At 48.5% G+C, this 23,633-nt stretch overlaps 1 protein-coding gene across 1 annotated transcript in view; it reads right to left on the reverse strand.

Moving 5' to 3' along the window:
• Window positions 1–23,633, reverse strand: part of Zfyve28 (zinc finger FYVE-type containing 28) — an 89,096-nt gene that overhangs the window by 7,944 nt on the left and 57,519 nt on the right. Inside the window, exon 8 of the mRNA XM_055624314.1 lies at window positions 16,494–17,810. Coding sequence (XP_055480289.1) covers window positions 16,494–17,810 — 1,317 coding nt within the window. The remainder of the gene's footprint in view (window positions 1–16,493; window positions 17,811–23,633) is intronic.

Here is a 23,633-nt window from a genome sequence, read left to right on the forward strand (position 1 = left end):
GTAGACTACACGGGAAAGAGGGACTGGGCCTGGAAAAAGTCCTGAAGCCTTATGGGTTCCTTTGCTTCTGGAGGGACACTCACACACGTGTCTTAACATGTTGTACCACAGCCAATGCTTACTGGTACATACAGAAGCCTGGGAGGCTGGAGTCAGGGCTAGGCATGCTGAGCCACAGAAGTTGGTGTCCTGGAATCCATAGGATGAGCTCCAGGCCCCCACATCTAGGTGGCTCTATTTCATAGAGGTTAAGCCCCTGACTTCAGTCTGGAGATGTGGGCCTTGTTGACTCTGTGCTGATTATTGAGAAAGAAAGGGGAGGTGATTCCCTAGCTGCAGTTGATAGCCTCACCAGATGAGACCAAGCTGGACTTGAACTCACAAAGATATATCTGCCTCTCCTTCCTAAATGCTGAGATTAAAGGTGGGACCATACCCTGCTCAAGTGTTTTTTTTTTTTTTTTTTTTTTGAGACACAGCTTCACGAAGACTACACTGGCCCCAAACTAGCTCTTGTAGTGAGGAAGGCCTCGAACTCTTGATATCCTTATGCCTCTACCTCCCAAGTGCTAGTAAGTGTGGGACACCATATCTGCCTAATTTTATTGGTTTAGACAAGGTCTCACTATATGACCCAGGTTGGCTTCATGGTCCTCCTGTCTTAGTCTCCAAAAGTTCTAGGATTAAAGCTATATACCACCATGCCCAGCTCACTCAAAAGAACTGAGAATAGGCATATGTTTGAACAGAGATGTTATGAGTATCATTATCCATGTGCCCAGAGGTGGAAACAAACCCAAGGGACCATGAAGAGGGATGAGAGATAAACAAGGTAGTGAGATAGCATTCAGCCTTCAAAACAAAAGAGATTCTCACACACTCCAGGGTACACAAACTTTGAAATATGCTAAGTGAAAGAAACCAGATACAAAAGACAAATCTTACAAGACTCTATCATGTGAGGGCTCTAGAGCTGGTGAGTCCAAAGAGACTGAAGGTAGAGTGGGCAGGTAGATGGAGACAGAATTCAGCTTAGGAAGGGAAACATGCTGGAGATGGAGGGGCTGACTAAGGCTGCAAGTTTGGTACTATAATACAGCTGAAATCCTCAGTGGTTGATGTTGTGTATTTATCAAAATTTTATTAAGTGAAAGTAAATCAACTGGCCAGGACAAAGAATAGAGGCGAAGGCATTGAGGATGAGGAGGGCAAGACAGGTACAACGTGAACACACTGGAAATGCTAACTGTTAAGTAAAATGGCCTCCAAGATGGCTCAGCAGGCAAAGGCACTCTCTGCTAAGCCTAAAGACCCCACAGAGTGGGGTCCCACATAGAGAAGGGAGAGAATTTTTCTCTGACTTCCACAAATGTGATGTGGTATGCATGCCATGCCCTGCCTCCAAACCACAAAATAATAAATAACTACAATGTTCTTAAAAACTAGAGTATCACTGGGCAATGGTGATGCACACCTTTAATCCCAGCATTTAGGAGGCAGGTGTGAGTTCGAGGCCAGCCTGCTCTACAAAGCAAGTGCCAGGACATCCAAGGCTACACAAAGAAACCCTGTCTGGAAAAACAAAAACAAACCCAAAACAAAACAAACAAAACTCTCAGAGTATCATACAAACAGAGATGAAAAATTAAGAAATATCAACTATTTCTTTTCTGGTCAGAAGAATAAATGAAGCATTCATGGTGGTACCATTTCCATAATCCCAGCTTTGGGGAAGAGGCAGAAGAAAGGAAAAATTGAGGCTAACCTGAGCTACACAGTGACACCCAGTCTCAATAAATAAAACAAACAAACAAACAAACAAACAGAAATTCAATTCCAAGAAGAGAATGATGAGGCAGAAGCAGATGGAACCTTGGGCCTGCTTATGATAGTGGCAGCAAGAAGTTTAAAGATGAGAGAGGCAGTGAAATGGGCCAGGGCACACCGGAAGCCAGACCATCTACACACGAAACATGCTGCTGAAGATTTGACACCTGAGATGATAATAACAGGCCATTATGGCTTTCCCACAAGTTAGACATGAAGGACTTGCTGCCCACACTCAGGCCCTGGTCCTGGTCAGTCCCACCATCCTGGACATCTCAGTCCCCAAGACTCCAGAGAGCTGAAATGAACATAGCATGTTCCTGCTCTGCCACCTTCATGAGTCAATGGGTCAGGTGGTGTGATGGACTGTTTTGTCAAATCAACGCGAGCTAAAGTCATCTGAGAGAAGGAAACTTCGACTGAGATATCACCTCCTTACATTTGGGCGGTAGGCAACCTTGTAGGGCATTTTCTTAATTAGTGCTTGATGCAAGAAGGCCTGGCCCATTGTGGGTGGTACTATCCTGGGCTGGTGGTCCTGGGTTCTGTAAGAAAGCAGGCAGAGCAAGCCATAAGGAGCAAGTAAGAAAGCAGCAGCCCTCCATTGCCCCTGCATTAGCTCCTGCCTCCAGGTCTCTGGCCTGCTTGAGTTCCTACTCTCACTGCTTTTGATGGTGAACTTCTCCAAGTTGCTTTGGGTCATGGTGTTTCATTACAGCAATAAGACAGATAGGGAAGGATGCCCTTGTAGAAACAGGTTCTAGAAACCTCTACCAAGGTCACATCTGCTTTGCAGACCAGCTGTGAACAGCAGGAGGTGGTCGACATGCTGGCCATCAGGCACCTTACAGTCCTGCTTGGCTCTAGCAGAGAGGCGTGTATGCTATCCTGGGCTGAATGGTGTCCATTCATAAGTATGATGAAGCCCTAGCCTGAAGGGCCTCAGAGAGGGTCCTACTTGCATAGAGTGAGTATTATGAACTCAGATGCAGTCGTACTAGAGCAGTGCCGGCCCTGGTCCAACAGGACTGGTGTCCTCATAAAGAGTAAACCGACACAGACACATGCAGAAACAGCAGCATGTGGTGATGAAGGTATGGACTGGGGGTGATGTTTCCACAAGCCAAACAGCTCTAGGGATGCCTGGTCACCACCAGAAACAGGAGAGTAGCCTGGGACAGGGTCTCTCTCACAGTCTCTGAAAGAATCAGCTGAGACTCCCTGATCCTAACTTCCTGCCTTCAAGGCTCCAAGACAGCCAGTTCCCTCCGCAAAATCTACTGCTCTTTGTTTCAGAAGACCAAGACACTTACTCATGGAAGAGTGTCCCATGACTCAGATTTGCCCAGGTATCCAGGCTATACCAGGCATGGGCTGCCCCCAAACACTGCAGCTCTTATGAAGACTCCCCAAAGGCCCAGGACAGAGAAGCTTTGCACACACAAATCAGAAGGTCTCTATTCAAGTCACTCATCTGCCCCTTCAATCTCCCCTCACTTGCTCACTCCTCTCAGCCTTTGCTCTGTGCTATCATGATGATGTAGCCATGGGGCTTTTCAGCATCCCTGAGCTCACCAAGCTCTTTTCCTGGATACCTCTAGGAGCTTCTAGACTAAACTCATCCTCAGGCTTAACAGTGAGTGCTTCTACCTGCTGAAGGAGCTTCAAGTTCCTTCGGGGTCTGTTCCAGTGTCCTATGGGAGAAACTATCCCTGGCCTGGTCACAAACAGACCACAGCACACAAATCTCTTCCTACCCCAACCCTGTCTGATTACTGCTTGTAGACTCATCAGCACATTCAGTGAGAATGTAAAACCTGTAACAAATGTTCTTCCTGCTCTGGACCTACACTAGCCACCACGTCCAAGGAAACAGACAAAGGAGCCCTTACACAAACAGGCTCTCCTCTTAGGGGATAATCACTTTGCAGTGACCAGACAGACGTTCTACGGGTTAGGAAAGCAGAGCAGCCTTTGTGGCTTGCAGCAGACCCCTGCCTCTGGCCAGGCACTCTTCCTGATGTCTTCTCTGATGACATCATGAAGACATATCCATGGGGGCCCCCATGCAGAGGAACAGGGGGGTAGAATGGTCAGAAGCTCAAGATCTGGATGCCATGGTGAATGCTGTGAGTCCCCCAATTGTGACATACTGCGCTGTGCCCCAGAAGATTGGGCTGTGAGCTTGCTGGGAGAAAAGATACTTTACAGATTCATCAGTGGAAGGATCTCAAGGTGAGACCAGCCTGGATGACCAGTAAGTGTCCTTCTGAGGGACAGAAAAGGAGATTGCCCACAAGCCAAGGAAATGCCAGGAGTCCTAGGAACTGGAGGAAGTAGGAAGGTTCAGCTGAAGTGCACTATGCCCTCAGACCTCTAGCCTCTAAAACTTGAGAGTGGATGGCTGGCTTTAGCTCCTCGTTGGCTGCTGTTTTGTTAAAGCAGCTCTCACACTGATCTGGATGTGGAATCTGTGATCCCCTGGACGACCCCAATTAGTCACGAGGTCTAGAGATGAGATCCCTTCACCCACAGAATGGCAGTAAAATGTCCTGATGACCAGACAAAGATCCAGTCTGAGAGATACCAGTGCAGCTGCCTCAGGCATTAATACACAGAGCGGTTTGCAGGGAGGGGACATTCATGCAATTGAGTAGCTGTCCATACACAAACACACACACAGAGCACATTTGAAGTGTCTGAAGCCATCAAAGGAAACAGTCATACCTAACACATAATTATAGAGTAAGTCACTTAGGGGAGTTGGCACTTGTAATCAATGTTTATACATCTAGGAAAGCACTCTGCAGAGTGTTTACGGTTGCATTCATTCCACAAATTGAACACGGAACAGCAAAGAGGTGGTCTTGATTCACGCTTTTGTGTGCAGGCTTTGAATACCACTGCACCTGAAGACTGTCTGCAGAAAGGAAGGAAGGAAGGAAGACAGAAAGCTGAGAAGTCTCTTTAAGAGAAACAGCACACACAAACAGCTACTGCCTCCACTGTGGGGGCTTCTGGTGACATGGCAACTTTCACTACAGATGCTAGGGCCCCAGCTGCCTCTGCCAAGCCTCAGACTTGGTAGGGAGGTGGAGCCTCACTTCCACCCCAGCACCCCAACCATGTGTGGACTCCAACCATGTGTGGGTGGCTGAGGGTGAGAGGACGCCTTTCCCAACCCTCTGCAATTCCCATGCCGCCTGCACTTCTCCTCCTCCACACTGAGGCTCTCTCTGAGGCAGGAAGAGGGTCAGATTTCTAGTACACATTCTACAGTTACCAAATGACCCTCTGGAGGTAGAGAGTCCCTGTGACAATGTGAACAAGGCCATGGCTGGCACCAGTGTGCCATTTCACAAGTGTGAAATGAACTAGGCCCCATTCCCTCTGCAATGAGGTCTCTGCCCTAAGATGGGCCACTCAGCTAGATAGGAGTTTTCTTTACATTTTCAGTTTCTTTACCAACTGCTGACCAAGACTGTATATTCAGGTTCTGTTGAGGCCAAGTACAGTGTGTCCTGCCCTGAGGCATGCTTGTCTGAAGACACAGATGCAATTAGCCTGTGAATTGTGCTCACACCCATGCTTGTCTATGCACGGGGCCCTAGGCGAGGTGAAAGACTCTCAGGAAATCCAACAGTCCAAGCTGAAGGTTTCCAGACATCACTGCCTCTGACAAGGCCTCAGTGTATTTAATCTACAGAGCGAGGAGGTGATGCTGCCTGTCCTTAAGAGAAGGACACTGGACACACACTGTGAAGGGGTGGCCCTACAGTGCTCAGTGCTCCTGCTGTGGGACCTGAGACCTGCAACAAGAGGCTAAGACATAGATCATCAGGCTAATGGGGAGGAGAGCGCTGAAGCCACCAGGAAAGCCCCTGGGGTCACAGGCTGCCTTAATCTGTCACTGTAAAGAGGGCAGCCCTCTGAACATCTATCTAGATAGGATCTAGCTAGACCTAGACAGAATGAAGCTGCCCCAGCATGAAATGACTAAGGGTCTGTTCATGTTCTGTGGATACGTCATAGCAAGATGACTGATCCTAGACTTCCCGGGGCCTGTGCTAGAAATATCTTGTGATCTGGCTGTGAAAGGCACACAGTGAGCAAGACTCCACACCATACTCAAGGGTAACAGGCAGGTACTAGTAGTTACAGTTGGCTCCTGGCTATCCAGGGGGAGGACAGAGCAGACATCAGACAGGCCTCATCCTCACAGAGGCCAACCTGGATGACAACACTGATGGAATGGCCTCTACAAGCAGACAGAGCCTGCACTCCATCAGTGTCACTTGTACCCACTGTAGACAGGCAGGCTGTGACCGGGAGACATGTGTGCAGGATCAGCTAGGGAAGATCCTACCCATGCTGGTATCCCCACAACCTCACCCCAAGTGGGAGGAAGGCTTCATTTCTCCTATACCCATTGTGCCAGGGCTGTGTGAGCCAGAGTCTGCAGTCCCTCCCCTTTGGGATGGAGTACAGTGGTCTCAACCTGAAGATTGCTGTAAGTGGCCATGCCTCCATAGATGCCACAACTACTCTATTGGTCCTGTCTGCCTATCAGGTCCTGAGGCCGCCTGCTCTGCCCAGCTTCACCTAAATATCAGTTTACAATGCTGCTCACACCTTCAGGAGACATCTGGGTGCAGGGACAGAGTCAGAACCAGGGTAGCCTTCAGGAAGGCCCCATTATTATGGTATGGGACTCTAAGCTCCTCCATATCACTACTTTTTAAAAATGCAGGATGTGTGCATACTAAGAAAGTAAGGAAACAGAGATAAGCAAAAAGTGCATTTACATATGTAATACATACATACATACATACATACATACACATATGTGTGGCATGCACATGCAAGCCCACATATAACACACTCAGGCACATTCACATAAACACGCATGCCACTGGCACTACTGTCATGCCTTCCACACTTTCCCTAAGTTTCTGCTGCTTCTAAAAGTTTCCGAGAAGCCTGTGCAGGAGCAAGCAGATGAGCTTGTCTGAGGACTTTCCTGGTCACTTAGCAATTTAAACAGAGAGAAGCCCCTTCTGCAACCTGGCTTCTGAGAATGAGAACATTTGACTGCATATGCCCTGTTTGAACCTTGCCCTTGATCACTTATGCCTTGTGAGTTTATGCCTCTTGAGGTAGGAAGGAGCAGGAAGACTGCACTGGAAATGGTCTTGGTTCATCTTATATGTCTTGTTGAGAACTGTCAAAGAGCCAGGACCAGCCTGCAACCCTTCTCCAAAAAACACAGGGTATGGGGGCTGTACAAGACTCAGTACTGCAGGCCCAGACTCTGCCAAGCCCAGGAGCCTCCTCCTAGCGTGGCACCTTGCCCACAACCAATGATACCCAGACGAGGATACGGACCTTCCTTGAGGGAACTGTCGCATGTATGCCCTGAAAAGTTGGGGTTGGACCGCTACCAGCATGCCTTGGGGCTGCCTTGAGTAAATACAATAGGGCAGAAACTGGGGAAAGGATGAAGTGAGAATATCAACTATGAGACTTCAAGTCCCAACAGTGCTGGGCCTGGAGACATTGTGAAGGCCCACTGCCTTGCTGCCCATGGTGCCGCTCATTTCCACTTGGTCTTAAGCCAGTACATTTCCCTAAATCAGGACTCTAAGTCCTACCCAGATACACAGGAGATGCAACAGCACGCTACACAGGACTTGCTAGGAGATGATGCCGATGGCTCTAGCAGGTGGCCCAGTAGCTGAAATCAGTAAGGGCAGGCTGCTGCAGCCATGGCCACCAGGGGTAACCATAGAAATGCCTGCTCAAAGGCAGTCATAGATGCCCTACAAGACCACACTGGCGAAGTGCCCCATTGTTTCAACAAAGGCAATAATTGCAACTGCACTAAAGGCATGGTGTAAGGTGTCTAAGATGCAGCTCAGAACTGTACACTTATTTAAACATTATGGTGTTTTTGTTGTTGTTTGGTGTTTTGGTCTTGTTTTCTTTTCTTTCTTTTTTTCTTTTTTTTTTTTTTTTTTGTATTTTCGAGACAGGGTTTCTCTGTGTATCCCCAGCTATCCTGGAACTCACTCTGCAGACCAGGCTGGTCTTGAACGCAGATATTTACCTTCCTCTGCCTCCCTGAGTGCTGGGATTACAGGCGTGTGCCACTGAACTCTGCTCCAACAGGACACTGGAAGGAATCAAGAGAGGTGTCATAGCACAGGATCAAGAGCTGTGGCTCAAGGAAGCAAAGTGACCAGAGACAGAACACAGAGGGATGGAGAAGCAAGTTGTCTGGTTTGGCCAGAGAAAACATGCAGGGATGAGGAAAGGCAACTGAGGAGGAGCCCTGGCCAGCAAGTCTCTACCTTAAGAACCAGCTGATTTCTTCTGTGCACCTGCTGGAGGATGTGGAGCAAGATCATGAGATATGGGAGCTGTCAAGTGACCAGGCTAGAGAGAGAAGCTGGAGTCAGAGCTGAGGGGCAGGCTGAGAGTTTATAGGGGACCCTGTGGTCGTGGCCATCTCTTAGGCCAGGCCTGTTTACACCAGCAAGGAGCCCCATTATCGAGAAGGGCAGCATGTCTCGCGGAACCCCCCTTACCTGAAAGCCTACCATATACAGGTGCTACCTTCAGGGAACTGCAGATTGTCACTGTCTTTCCAGAGATTCCTTCGACCCAGGAGGTGACGTGGCTGGTGCTAAGAGGAGTTCATGACAGAACCCAGGCCCAGAGCCATCACTTGTGGACAGCCAGCTTCATGGCATCATCATGCCTCACCTCAAGAGTTTAATTCACTCAAAGTTCTCCTCTTTTTAAACCAGCCAGTCAGTCATTCCTTATTTCCTTCCACACGGTGCAGTGAGAGCACAGGGTACAGACCTTTCTGATTCTTGCAGGGCCTCACACATACCTGACTAGGAGTGGTGGCTGCAGTGTCCAGGCCAACACCAAGTGCCTGACCCTACGTGGATCCCGTAGAAATATATTTGGTGTGCACAGCCTGGCAGAGAAGGCAGGAGCTCCAAGATCTGTGTCCCAGGCTCCCCAGCCACCAGACCAAGCCTCTCTCTCAGCCCCACCACAGAGCTGGGCCTCTGCTGAGTCCTGCCCCCTGTGTAAGGTTCTTGTGCTCTGAAACCCCAAGCGAACACAACGCTGGGGCCAGGTGAGGTCTGTGCCGAGCAGTGCTGTCTTTGCTGCTCCTGTCCCTTGACTTGCCTCCCCTTCCCTCTGAAGGTACAGTGTGGCACTGATGCCCTCAGGGTGCCTCAGACACTGGGGCACTGAACATGGCAGCTGTTTTCTACAATGGTTTTCTCAAGCCACTGAGGTCAGAAGACAGCAGTGGCACTTGGCTGAGACACTAGGGTCAGTCCAGGGCATCAGGCAGCCTGTCAGACACCTGTTAGCTGGGTGGGATTCTGTGCATGGTCGGAGCCAGCGAGGGGCACACTACTGTTGTACTGAGGTGCTAGTATCACTTGCCCTCCCCAGGCTGAGCACCAGAAGGGGGCTGAAAGCCATGGGACTTTGAATGACATGGCCTGGAAGTAACAGGGAGACCGCAATCTGTTCCCACTCTGTGGAGAAGAGTGGCTGGGCACTGGAGCTTCTGCCTACACAGCAGAGGGGGCAGGCTTGGAGTTGCCAACTATCCAGGGCCCTGGTGCTCCTGAGCAGAAGGGTTCAGACCATAGCAAAGAGACAGACAAGAGGATAGGAAAGGACAGATTGAACCGAAAAAAGCTCCAGCTTGAGGAACCAACCCCATCTGCGGTTGACCATTGCAGCCTGAGAGTTAAACAAAGCAGAAATGGGTTCTAGAGACAGTAAAATCCAGAGCTGCGACATAGAGCACCAAGTCAGGATGGAAAACAGCAAAGACGGTGAAGAACGACCATGAGGAATGAGCCTAAGAAAGGAGAGGTGAGAATAACCACTCCAGGGCCCAGTGGTGATAATGGGAAGTAATGGCGTGTGCTGCAGGAGGAGCAACCAAGAGGTAAGGGGGAAGGCAAAGAGTGTGGCAAGTCCTTATGCCATGTTTGTTCTTCACCAAGAGACTGGTGGGCTGAGAAATATTTGCTCACCTGGAAGATGACATAAGAGCAGTTTAGGTCATAAAAATCCCATGCCAGGGCACCACCTTCCTACCCCTTGCCTGCACACCCTGCTCTGCTTGACACTTTCTCAGGAAGGCAGGAAGGCCCAACAGTTGATCTATAGGACAATCTCTCTCAGGCCAACTGTTCGCTACCTTGAGGCTACAGGTGAAGCAGCACCATCAGAGCATATGGTCTGTGCCCAGGGTAGCCCCAGGAGGTTCCTATCATTCCCCCAACCAGGGTGTAACCACAGAGCGGTAAAACACAAAGCAGGCTGGATTTCAGCAGGAGGGACACAAATGGTGCCCATTCCCAAGAATTCTTGATACAAAGCCAGGTATCAGTTAGGATGGCCATCAGCCCAGCAGTTACTGGCTGACCCTTTGAAAGACTGTATGGGGTCAGGAGTGGTGGCAGATTGATGGCAGATGTCTACAGACCCAGCACTCTGGAGTCTGAACCAAGACTAAAGTGAAGGCCAGCCTGAGCTATATAACAAGACCTTATTTCAAAAAACACAACCAAAGGCCAGGTGGTCCAAATCCCTGGAGGTGGTGCCAAGACTCAGCTCATACTAGGCTATTGCAGAGCTGATGGAAAGAAAAACCACGGCAACCAGAAGGCGAGGAGCAACCCAGCACACAGAATGTACAGCAGACAAGAGCAACAGGAGGCAGAACAAGGGCTTCTCCAGAAGTTTTGTAAACTTAGCTGCACAATAGAACTAAAGACATCTATAAACCCAGAGGCATCAACACTGAGAATGAAAGGTCAGTGAGAGTTTCAGAAAAAGGTGTCTGCTGTCACACACCCAAAAGAGGGATGCTGTGGGGCCATGAGGGAAACCAGGAAGCTGTCCGATGAGGTGAAGGAAAAACCAAGGAGATTCTCAGGCACTAAAAAAAGAGCCAGCTCTGCCTCCCAAACTAGCAAGGTGTGTAGTGGGCATCTGTGTTGGCACAGAAGGGCACACCTTGGAGAATATATGTGGTGTACATATGCACCCAATGCTTCTCTGGAAAGACTTTGACCTCGGTGATGCTGATTTTAGACCCCGGGGGCAGATTCTAAAGAAAAGAGAAACAAAACTGCACAAGACTGTAGTCAGAACTGTGTAATTTTGGTTTCTTTAAAAACAACAAAACAAAACAAAAAAAACCACCAGAAATGTGATAAGAATGTGTTTTCTTTTTAATCCCAGGTATGGGGATATGAGGCTGCTTCACAGCAGCTGACTATGATTTGTCTCATGCTCTAGCAGGGAGATGGCTTTGCCAGTTACAGATAATTTCTGCAGATGTGTGACATTTGGAAATCTGGGAACTTTTCAGAGGATACATAAATGCTAGGGCCCTCAGAGGAGGGGTTGCAGCTGTTGGCTGGCAGACGGTTGGGTACTGCTGGTTGAGGCTTGTCAAGTAGTCGTGCACAAAGAAACAAGAAGCTGGGTGCCTGTAATCCCGGCACTCAAGGAGGCAGAGGCAGGCGGATCTCTGTGAGTTCGAGGCCAGCCTGGTCTACAAAGTGAGTCCAGGACAGCCAGGGCTACACAGAGGAAGGAAGGAAGGGAAAGAAGGAATTTTATATCCTGTTGACAAAGATCAAACTTGCCCTAAGGAACTTGACACCCCTAATTAGCAGGAAGTAGGGGGTTTGACAGGGGTGGAGAAAGGTAGAAGAGAGAAAAAGGAACCCACAAAGTGGTAAAAAAAAAAGACTAACTTAATACAGAAACTGAAAATACAGAGACGTTAGACTATGTCCTGTGATGTAATGCCATTTCTATTAGAGTCGTGGGGGGTTATTTTTAATTTTGTGTGTATGGGTGTTTTTACTGCACGTGTGTCTACTACATACTACATATCTGCTTGGTGCCCACAGATGCCAGGAATGAGCACTGGAGTCCCAGGATCTGGAGTTACGAACAGTTCTGAGTTGTCACGTGGGTGCTAGGAATCAAAGCCAGGTTCTCTGGAACAGCAGCCAGTGCTCTTAATCAGTGAGCTGTCTATCCAGCGCCCCCCCCCCAGCCATCTATCCAGCACCCCCCCCCAACTCATGCTTTAAAAGAAGTTTGTGGAGAAATGCTTACAGCATGAGTTTTAGTGGAAATATAATCAAAACTGTTCATAAAATATGGGAAATTTTTATTTACTTCTTTTAGTCTTTTAAATAATTCTAAAGTTTTTACAGTGAACAAGGACCACACTTACAATTCAGAGAAAAAAAAGGGGGGGGTTAGTGTCGTTTCTTCAGCAAACTCCTGCATGTCCAGGGTGGGAGACAGCTTGAGTGGTTTTCATCCTCTGACAAGTGGCCAATGGAGTTGACGCCAAAGAATGTTTTGAGTCAGGAAGCTAAGGCCAGGTGGAAGAAAACCCAGGTTTAAGAAAAATACATGTCAGCTTTCCCCAAAAACCTTCATCTCTGACCACTGAACAGATAGGAAAGCCAGCAGAAAGCAAAGAACTAAAGAGCATGGGTTCCACAACATTTGTTCAGCAGGGTCAGGACATCCATGGCGACCAATGACAATGTGCCACCACCCAGGGTGGTAGTGCTGGTGGAATCAGACAGGTCCAGAAGACCACCCACGGAGGGGCTTTTCTAGTAGGCACAACACACTCAGCCTTAGGCCCACCTGCTTCCTCTTAGTCTCCTGGCAGGAATGACCTTCCTTCCTTCTGGAGGCCATCTTCTAGAGCAACACGCTCCAGAAATGTGGAGGACTCCAGCCTTGAAGGCAGGTCTCTTGCCACAGCTCCCTGCTTTTCTTCCATGTCTGCACAGAGAGGTAGGACTCACACACAGGAGAGAAGCCTGTGAGCACCTGTCTGTCACTACACTTGCTGTGCCGCACATCACGGGGAGGACAGAGACACCTGCCAGACGTGGGACTCCCGTGATCAAATCATAACATCCGTGAAACAGACCCAGATGCTTGCAGAGAGTGAAGGTAACTGCCCCTTCCAGGGGCACGAATGGGGCAGACATCACCATTTGTCTCCCCGATGCAGAACTAGAGCTGTATCATAACCTACTTGTGATAGATGATCTCGGCTGTCAACCTGATGCGTATGGAATACAACTGAAACCCAGGATGCTAGGCACTCCTGTGAGGGATTTTATTAACCTGATTATTTGAAGCTGGAAGCTCCCCTCCCCCACTAAATGAGGGCAGCAGCCCACAGAAAAAGGAAGCTTTGCTTTTTCGCCTGATTGTCCTGACTCTCATTGGTAAGGTCATCTATCCGGTCGCTGAGGCATTCCTTCACTGGTGTTAGAAACAGCCTCTTCAGGATGCCAATGTAGACGGAAGATCTTCTGCTCCTCAAGACTCCAGCACCAGATTGGGACTCTGAGACATCCAGCCTAGGGACTGGACAACTGCCAGGTTCTCAGCCTTGCCAGTGTGAGACAGCTGTTGCTGGGGTACCCACACTACATCCTGTAAGCCAATCCAACATCTATGTATGTAGGTATATACACTGTCTTGTTCCTTTAGAGAACCCTGACTAATACAGCACCCCAGGGAAGGAGACCACACGTGTCACCAGAAAGCTTTGTGTCAATGCTGTCATACTGGCCAGACCTGCTGATGTCTCACTCTGCATTTCAGCCAGTGTTCTGCCTGTGTGAGGCTGGCCTCTCGCTTCTGTTGGAAAACTCGCTGCTGTACTACCTCCTGGTAGGCCTGAAGGACCTGCCCCATCCATCTGGTTCCTGGGTGGGTTCTGGCACCAGGCTTGGTCCTTCAGGAATGTGTTCATGACACAGAGCCCGTGACCAGTACTCCTATGCTGGTTTGCTGGGACAGGAGTGACGGGCAGCTGGAAGCAGCCATCCTCCAACTCCCCCCAGCACAGTGCTGGGCCGACATACTGCTGTCTGGGGTTCTGGGCCCATGCCAAGTGCTTCCTCTTCAGACCTTCTGTATCTTTTAAACAGGCTTCCTGGAAGGCGGGAGGCCTTCTGAGACACCAGGTAGGTGTTCTCACCTTTCCCAGCTGAGTTTTGAGTATATCCTGAGCTGGACTGGGTCTAAATTCAGAGGCCCTTCTCAGGGTAGGAAAAGTTTCCAGATGGGAGACATTTTCTGACTGTTACCTGCACAAACAGGAAACAGGGAAGGTCAAAATTTTAAAAACCACACCTCTCCTGTCAAGGAATTTATAGGGTTCTGTGTCAGCCTTGTAGAAAAGTAATTCACTCACCAATAAACTGAGCCAGAGGCCTCAAGGTAGCCATCGTCAGCCTTTGGGAAGTTAATTCGTTCCACTTGACATGGCTATGAAGCCGGGGCTGTCTCCGGGAAAAGGCTTTATGGAAACAGGAGAGACATCTGTACCAGCTGTCCACAGCAGCAGCATCTACAACAGTGGGAGTGGATGTAGCCCTGCAGACAGCAGGGCCTGACTGAGTGCACACTGCTGTCTGGGCTCTACCTTTCAGTAAAGGAAAGTGGACACGTCTCCAAAAAAAGAGTTCTGGTGATATGGTCTTGGGCTAGAGGTCAGCAGGCAAGGTGAAGAGGGAATGGAGCTCAGAGCCATGTGCCTGACATCAGTAGTGTGCCCCCTGGGACACTCTGGGACATAAAAAGAGTAAAGTCCTTCTAGGCAGATTTTTTAAGGCACATCTGATTTGTTTAGATTTGTCTAAAAAGCATGCAAATATTCTATGCAATTATAAAGCTGACTTAAACATAAGTGGTAGTTTCTATAAACCTAATATAAAGTTAAACAGGAATTATCTCCAGTAACTTTGGTTCTTGTTTGTGTGGTTTTGTTTTGAGCACATTCTGAATCGGTGGCCCAAGCTGGCTTCAAATCTGCCAATCTCTTGCCCCAGCCTGCCAAGCTCTGAAGTTACAGGTTTGCACCTGACAAGGCAATTGACTGAGGCATATTCATGGATTCTACCTTAAGGACGAAAAGGTCTTTAAAAATCACAAACCGTGTGAAGAAGTTGAACCCCTCACATGTACACGACTTGTAGGATGTATGTAACCTCCGGTGTGTAGAAAATGGTTATTTGACATATGACCTACATGTTCTATTAGAGACCCAAAATAATGAAAACAGACATCCACACAAAACTGGAAATAGATTCTCACAGCAGCATTACTCTCGACAGCCAGGAAACATCTTACACATTGGTAAATGAAGGGAGAGACACAGCAAGGCCGCTCTGCATAATGGGGGCGACGGAGCCGCAGGAAGGAGCAATGTATGGCTCCAGCAGCAGCGTGGAACACTGCTCAGGAAAAGATGAGGCCCGTGGAAGGGCCTGCACTGAATGGCTTATTCTCTGTGTCTACAGTCAGAAGGTCATGGATGCCAAAGCAGGTTAGAGGTTTCCAGGGGCTAGAACATAGGTGGGTTGAGAGCTTCTGCCACAGCAGCATAGACTGTATGCAGGAGCCACAGTCCAGCCCCGCAGCCAACAGCGGAGCGACGAGCTATGTGGTGAGTGGGAGAGCCTTCAGAGTTATGACAGACACGAGATCCTGACCAGCTCTTCCCACATGCTTCCAGGGAAGGTGGTGACCATTTGCTGCCCAGGAAAGGGTGAGGGACAGGAAGGGGGCAGCTGCCCTGGACCCCTGGTATGAGAACCCTCCTTCTACACCTGCTTCCTACCTTGACCCAACCTGTACCCACTCATCTGTGTTGGGTTCCAGGACCTCCAGGTGGAGACCCGTGCCCTCCTGCTTTCTGCCTGTGCCTGCTGTGCCCAGGTGAAGTCTCCCCAGAGCAGGGTTCTGAGCACACAACAATGTATAAAACACTCAGGCTTGCTGGCTTCTTTGCCTCTCCCCCTTCCCCCAACATTAAAGAAAAACTAGACCAGAGTCAACCCCAGCAATGCTTGGCAAAATCTGCTATGGACAGAATATTCAGGTGAGTGGCAGAGAAGCCTCAGCTCTGACGAAACACTTCTCCTCCAGAAACTGAGTGGCCCAGCCCACCCTGACATCACCAGACCACAGCAGGGAGGACTCTCCTAGGGAAGGAAGAGCCACAGGGAGCAGGGAAAGCAGAGCTGAGGAAGGACAGGGGTCATGGGCACACTGCCTAAGAATTTGCCCAAGGGTAGCCTCAAGAGCTTGTCATGGCTGTATACACACACTTATGGGTTCTGTGAATCTTGTTTCAGCTGTGTGCGCCAGGCAGGCATGGTGGTGAGCAAAGATCGGTGGACTGTGTGCTTAACTCCCCCCCCCCATATACCCACTTACCACTGCACAGTCCACCATGGGCTGCACCGGGGTTAGAATGAGCTACCAAGATGAAAGGGGTAGCTCTGTACCAACACCACCTGAAAGAATCACTGGGGCCCTGGAGGCCATTGCTAGGCAGCTTAACTTAGTGCAGGATGGGCACTCCAGGGGCAGGAAGTCCATACCTCATCCTCCCAGACACCAACTACATACCTTCCCTGAGTCCACAACCTGTTTGGTGGCCAAAACCTCCAAAAGGAAGCATCTCGGTGCTGTGAGACTCAGCCAGGACATGTTCTGAACGCGTAAAAGAGAATAAGTCTGGTCGCTAGAATGGAACCAGCCCTTACCTGGAGCCCAACAGGTGCTGTGGTTCTGTCTGGGCCATGTCCCCTCTTGGACTGTCCCCAGAGACTACGGGGGACTTCTCAGGATCCTGCTTTCTGGCCTCCGGCTCTGGCTGGCCTCTGACTTCACCCTCTCCTTGCAACCTGCTTTCCGGGTCCACCTGAGGCCCTGAGGTATGTGCCAGGCACTTGTTAGAAGCAGGGGCTTCGGGCTCCCGCGTGCTGGAGGCATCTTCTGGAGGCGAGGTGACGTCGGGAGAAGGCCAGGCCTCATCTAGTCTCTCCGGCTCTTTGTCACCAGCTTTGGCTAAGCTCACGGAAGGGTTAGAGGCACTGATGACACTTCCTGGGCCACACTTCTCCCGGAGGCGCTCCACCGCATCCTCCCTGCTGTCCCCGCAGCTCCCACAGCACACACAGGAGTGGAGGAGGCAGTTGGTGGCTGCAGCACTGAGTTTGTGTGAACCGTCCCCCGTCCCCTCTGCCCCGGGCTCCAAGGGGGAACTACCATGGCCTGGGGCTTCTTGGGTTGACACAGCAGAGTCCACCGAGGTGGGAGACTTGGGATTGAAGATGACTGTGGCCGAAAGTTTCATGCCCCCGGTCCGGTGTGCAATCATCTCGGCCGTCTCCGCATTATCCGTACTCACCTCCCAGCCATCCACGTACAGCTGTGAGTCTAGGCAGCTGCAGGAAGTGGAGCCTGCGAGGCTGGCCAGCTTTATCTTGTCATCCTCAACGTTGTTGTTGCTCCAGTCTTCCTCCTTTAGCAGGGCAGGTGCATGGACCCCCACCTCTCCACTCTGGCCATCCTGTCCTCTCTGCTGAACACTACCCTCCATGCTACCTGTCAGCCCAAATGTGTCCCCTGGGGTCTTGGACCTGGCAGGGGACTCTGTCACTTCCACATCATCCATGAAGAACACCCTTTCCTCCTCATCGCTACCTGATTTCAGGTGGGCTCTGGCTGGAGACGCTTCCCCTCGGGGTCTGGCCTCTGAGCCTGGCCTGTGTGCTGGGGACTGGCAGGCACTGGGCGGTGAGAGCAGAGATGACATCTCGTCCCCGGCCCTGTGGACCATGCGGCTGAGCTCCTCCAGCTCCTGATCATCATACTGCATTGAGCAGGCCAGTTCTGCCTCCGGGTCGTTGGCACTGGCTGAAAGTGGCTCCTCAGGCGGAAGGGATGCTGAAAAGGTGGGTGCCAGGACGCTGGGGGCCTGGGTGTCCGCCCGGATGGGGAGCTCCACATCCTGAGAAACGCAGAGGCTCCGCTCCAGTGTGTGAAGCTCCTCCTCAGTCAGTGCCTGCAGCAGATCCCTAGAGGGTCAAGACAGAAACTAGGCTGAGGGTCTCAAATGCCACAGGAACCTCTGCCAACAGACAGCAGAGGCGACCCCCTGATGCTGATACCCACACTGCAGAGCCCAGGCTGTAAGCACTTGTGCTTGGCACTCTCTGTGCCCTCCACTTCAAAAGCTCTTCTATGTCATGGGTACAGATGTAAGTAGCTGTAACAATGTTTGAAAGTCATGCCAAAGCCCTGGTCGGCAGGAATGTAGCTTAGCGGTGAAACTTGTCTACCATGCATGAGGCCCTTGATCATAAGATTACTGTGACTATAAAAGCTTTATAAGAATTATTTTTATTTTATGTTTATGGGTGTTTTGCCTGCATGTATGTCTGTGTATCAGGTGTGCCTGGTACCCATGGAAGACAGAAGGCGGCATAAGATCCCTTGGAACTTGAGTTAAAGATGGTTGTGAGCTGCCATGTGGGTGCTGGGAATCAAACCCTGATGCTCAGGAAGAGCAGCCAGTGCACTTAACTAGCCCCAATAAAAATGTCAACGCTGTGGTTCTCAACCTTGCGAATGCTGCGACCCTTTGATACAGTTCCTTGTGCTGCGGTGAACCCCAGCCATAAAACTGTTTCGTAGCTACTTCATAACTAATTTTGCTACTGCTGTGAATCATAATCTGGTATGTGAGATACCTGATATGCAACCCCCAAAGGAGGAGAGACCCACAGGTTGAGAGCCTCTGCTTTAAAGAATAAAATCAGTACAGGCTTGTTTATGTAGGAAGTTTTACCTTTTAAAAAATATCAGTAATGACCACGCACATGCCTGCCAGGCTCTGGCCACCAAACGCTGTGCAGGGAGACGGCGAGCACGGCTCAGCCTTTCTAGGGTTCTCTTCCAGGTGGGTGAGGCAGGCCTAAGCACTGTGCAAACAATGCACATTGTACAGTAATGACAACTGCTAGAAAGAAAATGTAAGTCAAGGAGGGAGTACCAGGGCACCTGGCTGGGTTTGGGATGGTTTCCTCAAAGGAACACTGAGAGGAAGGGGAGGGGAGGAGGGGGGGAGATTTAGAGAGGAAGAGAAAGGGAAAACTGTGGTTTGGACGTAATATATGGAAGAAGACTAAATAAATAAATTTTTTAAAAAGAAACACTGCAGCTGAGACTTGAACATGAAGCCTGGTTTTGTGACCGTGACTAGGATGAGTCTAAGGCAGGGCCAACAGGCCAACTGCATGTTGCTCTCTATGGGGAGAAGCCCAGGACGTACTTGATGTCTGTGTCCCATAGTGAAAATTCCAGTGTATCCATGGACAGGCAGAAAAGTTCATTTATTCTCAGAACTGTGAGGCTTAAAATAAATAAATATAGATAGATAGATAGATAGATAGATAGATAGATAGATAGATAGATAGATAGATAGATAAAGTGCCCAGTGCCAGCTGCAGGATTCCTCCCCTTGAGATGTTGGTCAGGAAGATCCCAGAAATCCTCAAAACAATCCGGGCTATTGCCATTGCTTCTGTCTGTCCACCAGAACTTAAAATGGTAAGACCCCACTGCTCGAGACACCACATACTTTGGTCACAGGACATGGGGAAACCAATTTAGAACCGAGCAAGATGCTTCTTTATGCTGTCTAGCTTTTATAGTGCCAGAGGGTGCTGTGCAGTCTGCTGGGGGAGAAGAGTCCTCAAGTTCTTAGCCAGCTGTGAACCCTTTGAGCTATAACAATAACCAGGATGGCATGATCTATCTGTGGGTGTAACCGCGGTATGAACGGGTTATGGGGGCAACTGGCTGGTTTCTGATTGGATATAAGTTCCACACCACAGGAGGAAACATATGCCCAGAAAATAAACCTGGCCAAGAATGGGTAGCAGAAGAGTTCATAGGCCCCAGGCTCAAACTTCCTACTACTATCCTGTTAAGCAGACACAGTATAAAACTGTCTTCTAAATATGTCTTTGCACAGTCCTAAATGAGTGCAGCTCTCGGCCCTCTTCAAGGGAGCTTCTTTGTGCTGTGGAGAACAGTTAATACGGAGCGGGGCTCACAACTGGTCAATGTGCAGAGAATAACTGTCTATGGACTGCTAATCCACAAAGGGGGCATCTGTATTGCCCTTGCTCCCCTCAAGGCTCGGGCAATGTGGAGGAGGAGGGGCAAGACAGGCTGTAAGATCCAAAAGTCTAGGAGGAAGGGGGTAAAAGAGTGTCTTCTGGCCAGGACAGGACTGCTGCACTCATGAGTCCTGACAGCTGTGGTTGCCTGTATAAAACCTGCATAAGCCAGTCAACACTCCAAGATGGATGACGGAGGGGCACACCCCCCCCCTACCCCTAGCTGAAGAAATACTAACAGTTAATGATCGCTAGAGGACAGGGAATCAGTTTTCTTTTTTTTTTTTTTATTTTTTATCATTTATTTACTTTTATTTTTACGTGTATTGGCATTTTGCCTGCATCTATATCTGGGTGAGGGTGTCAGATCTTGGAATGACAGACAGTTGTGAGCTGCCATGTGGGTGCTGGGAATTGAACCTAGGTCCTCTTGAAGAGCAGCCGGTGCTCTTAACTGCTAAGCCATTTCTCCAGCCCGAGAATCAGTTTTCTTTAGCGGTATAGCCTGGGAGGTTGGCTATGCACCAGTGAATGGGCCCATACCCACAGTGCATACAGTCAGCACTAATTAGACTTAAAACAAAAGACATCAAAGTGAAGGAAGGATGTGTTGTGGTGGGACACCCAGGGAAAGGTGTAAGAGAAGGCACGTGATCAAAATACCCGGTATGCAAGTATGAAATTCCTAAAGGCTCCACTAAAACATTATGTTAAAAAAAGAACTGTGAGGCTTCCTGAGTGTCCTAACCCAAAAACACTCCCAAAATAAACAACCAGGACCCCAGGCATGCTCCTGTGCCTCCAGTCTCCCTAGCCGCTGCCATCTTGACTCTACAAGCAGATATGGTTTCATCTGTCTTCATCATCTAGAGATGAGAATTTGCAGCCTACAGGCTCTTGTGGCAGGTACTGTCCCCGGATATGTTTGTGTAGAAATTAAATTTGAATTTCAGATTTCAGAAATATTGTAAGTACATATAAATATGAATAGTTTTTTTTTTTGGTGTTACGATAATACAGAGTAAAATGGGCATAGTGACACATGTCTTTAATTCCAGCAATTGGGAGGCAGCGGTTGGTGGATCTTTGTGAGTTCAAGGCCAGCCTGGTCTACATAGTGAATTTCAGGAAAGCCAGAGCTATATAGTAAGACTGTCTCAAAAAATATTATATATAATAAAATATATGTATATACATGGTATATATAGTGTAAATATGTAGGTGAGCATCTACAATATACTGACATAGAAATACTTGCTGTTTCTCTAAAATTCAAATTTAACTGGACATTCTGTTACTGTATCGCTGTGTCTGGTAACCTCAATGTGTTAGTTTGCTTTCTGTTGCTATGATGAAACACCCTAACCAAAAGACACTTGGGAGGATAGGGTTCATTTGGCTTATCCTACCATGTTATAGTCTATCATTGAGGGTGCCTGGAGGCAGGAACTGAAGCAGAGAGCATGGGAGAACATTACACTTGCTTGCTCAGCCTGCTTCTACAATCGGGACTACCTGCCCAGGGGCAGCACCGCCTACCGTTGACAGAGTCTTCCCACATCAATCAATCAAAAAACAAAACGCCCCCCTAGATTTGCCTACAGGTCAGCGCGATAGAAACATGTTCTCTATTGAGGTTTCCTCTTCCCAGGTGACTCTAGCTCGTGTCTAGTTGATAAAAAGCCAACCAGCAAACCCAAGGAGAAAGATTAACAACAAGGTTCGCTGTTATAGATCATGCACTCTCAAGGCTACTGTCTTCTGGTCTGGAACATTCCACAGCTCTCTTGGCGGTCGATCTACTCCTGATGAGATCTGGCTGCACCTCGGGATCACAGGTGTGGGCCGCCGCACCCAGCTCCTGACCTTTAGCCCACACCTCACTCTCCTGCAGGTTTAGGGGGACAGGGATACTTACTAGCTCATCCCATTTTCGAGAGAGAGAGAGAGAGAGAGAGAGAGAGAGAGAGAGAGAAAGACCCACAGTTCTGCAACACCTCATGTCCATAAGTGGGAAAACTGTATCTCGACCCATTGATCTATCTTGTTAATATTTTATTTGTGGGAAGGCTTGTGAGTAATGGATTAAGTTCTCTTAATACAGCTGGGAGGTAGAGGCAGTTGGATCACTATGAGTTCAAGGCCAGCCTGGTCTACAAAGCAAGCTCAGGTCAGCCAAGCCAACACAGAGAAATCCTGTCTCAAAACTAAACAAAAACAAAAATTAAAAAAGTTATTTTAATAATACAGTATTATAAAGTTTTATTCTGCCAGCTTTGATTACTTTTTGTAAAATGTTACTTTAAATTGTCAAGTTTATTGGCAATTGTTCATAGTACCCTCTTACAATTGCTTTATCTGTAAAGTCTGTACTGATCTCTCTTGTACAATATTTTTCTTTCTTGCTTTAATTTCCTTTCTTCATTTTTGCAATGGCTGGACTTGAGCCCAAATACTGGAACTAAAGATGTGTGCCACCACACCCAGTTTTTTGTTTGCTTGTTTTGGTGTGTGTGTGTGTGTGTGTGTGTAAAGGGGGGGGGGGGATCTATTTTATGCTACTTTTAAAGTAATGTTATTTTCCTCCTCTCATTGTTTTTAAGTTTCTTTGTTGTTTGCAATTTTATTATGACATGCACGTGAATCTTTTGTGCTCATTTTGCTTGTGATTTGTGTCTCCTAAATGTGTGAGTAGATTTCTTGTTGGTTTTAGAAAATCCTAGGCCATTTTCTGTGAATATTGTTTCTACTCATCCTCTCTCTTCCTTCCTGGGATTCCAATGACGTGTGTTAGCCTTTTGAGTGGACTGCACGCGCGTTTCCTACTGATGCTTCTACTTGCTTTCTCACTCCTTTCGTCTTTGTGCGTCAGTTTGTGCTTCCTCTGTTGATCCCTCCTCAGGTCCATTACTTCTGTGTCCTGCTGGGTCTGATCTGCTTTCAGATCCACACACTGCTTTTCATTTTCAGCCAGCGAACATCTTAGCTCTTAAAAATATTATTGTTGTTGTTTTGAGACAGAATTTCTTTGCATAACCTTGGATGTCCTGGAACTAGCTCTGTAGCCCAGGCTAGCCTTGAACTCACAGAGATCTGCCTGCCTTTGACTCTCAAGTGCTGGGATTAAAAGTATATACCACTACTACCCAGCTAGAATATTATTTTTAATTGATTCTAAATATCCTTCCTCTTCTCCAATCCCTTCTTTACTGTATGTTCTACGGTACAATACTGATAACTGTGTTCATATCCTTGTGTGTTAAATCTAACGAGTCACATGCTTTTCTGCTGACCACAAATCATTTTCTTGCCTTTTCACATTTTTCAGCAGGTTTGAACTGCATGAGAGATATCAGACCTAAAACCTTCTAACAGTAGCAGGTGATGCTGTCTTTTGCTAGGGATGTAGATTTAGGGTCCATTATCACACTGGCTCAGACATCCAGGTTTACTGATGCTCTGGGGCTAGTGAGACTCCATCTTCCCATACTCCCAAGTCTTCAGCCACTGAGCTCTGCCCTTCTGAGTTCCAGGTCAACCTCTAACTTCCCAACCCTCCATATTCCATGAACCTTCAACATTTGACAACAGTCTCCAGCCTGAAACTTGAGCAAATAAACATTTACTTTGAATTTTCAAATGCTTCCTGGGAAGAAGTCAAGTATCTTTGAGGGCCTAGCTCTCTCCTGAGTCCATGGAACTTCCTCTCATTAA

Source organism: Psammomys obesus, unplaced genomic scaffold (assembly GCF_907164565.1).
Source record: "Psammomys obesus unplaced genomic scaffold, mPsaObe1.curated_primary_1811, whole genome shotgun sequence".
NCBI classification, from domain to species: domain Eukaryota; kingdom Metazoa; phylum Chordata; class Mammalia; order Rodentia; family Muridae; genus Psammomys; species Psammomys obesus.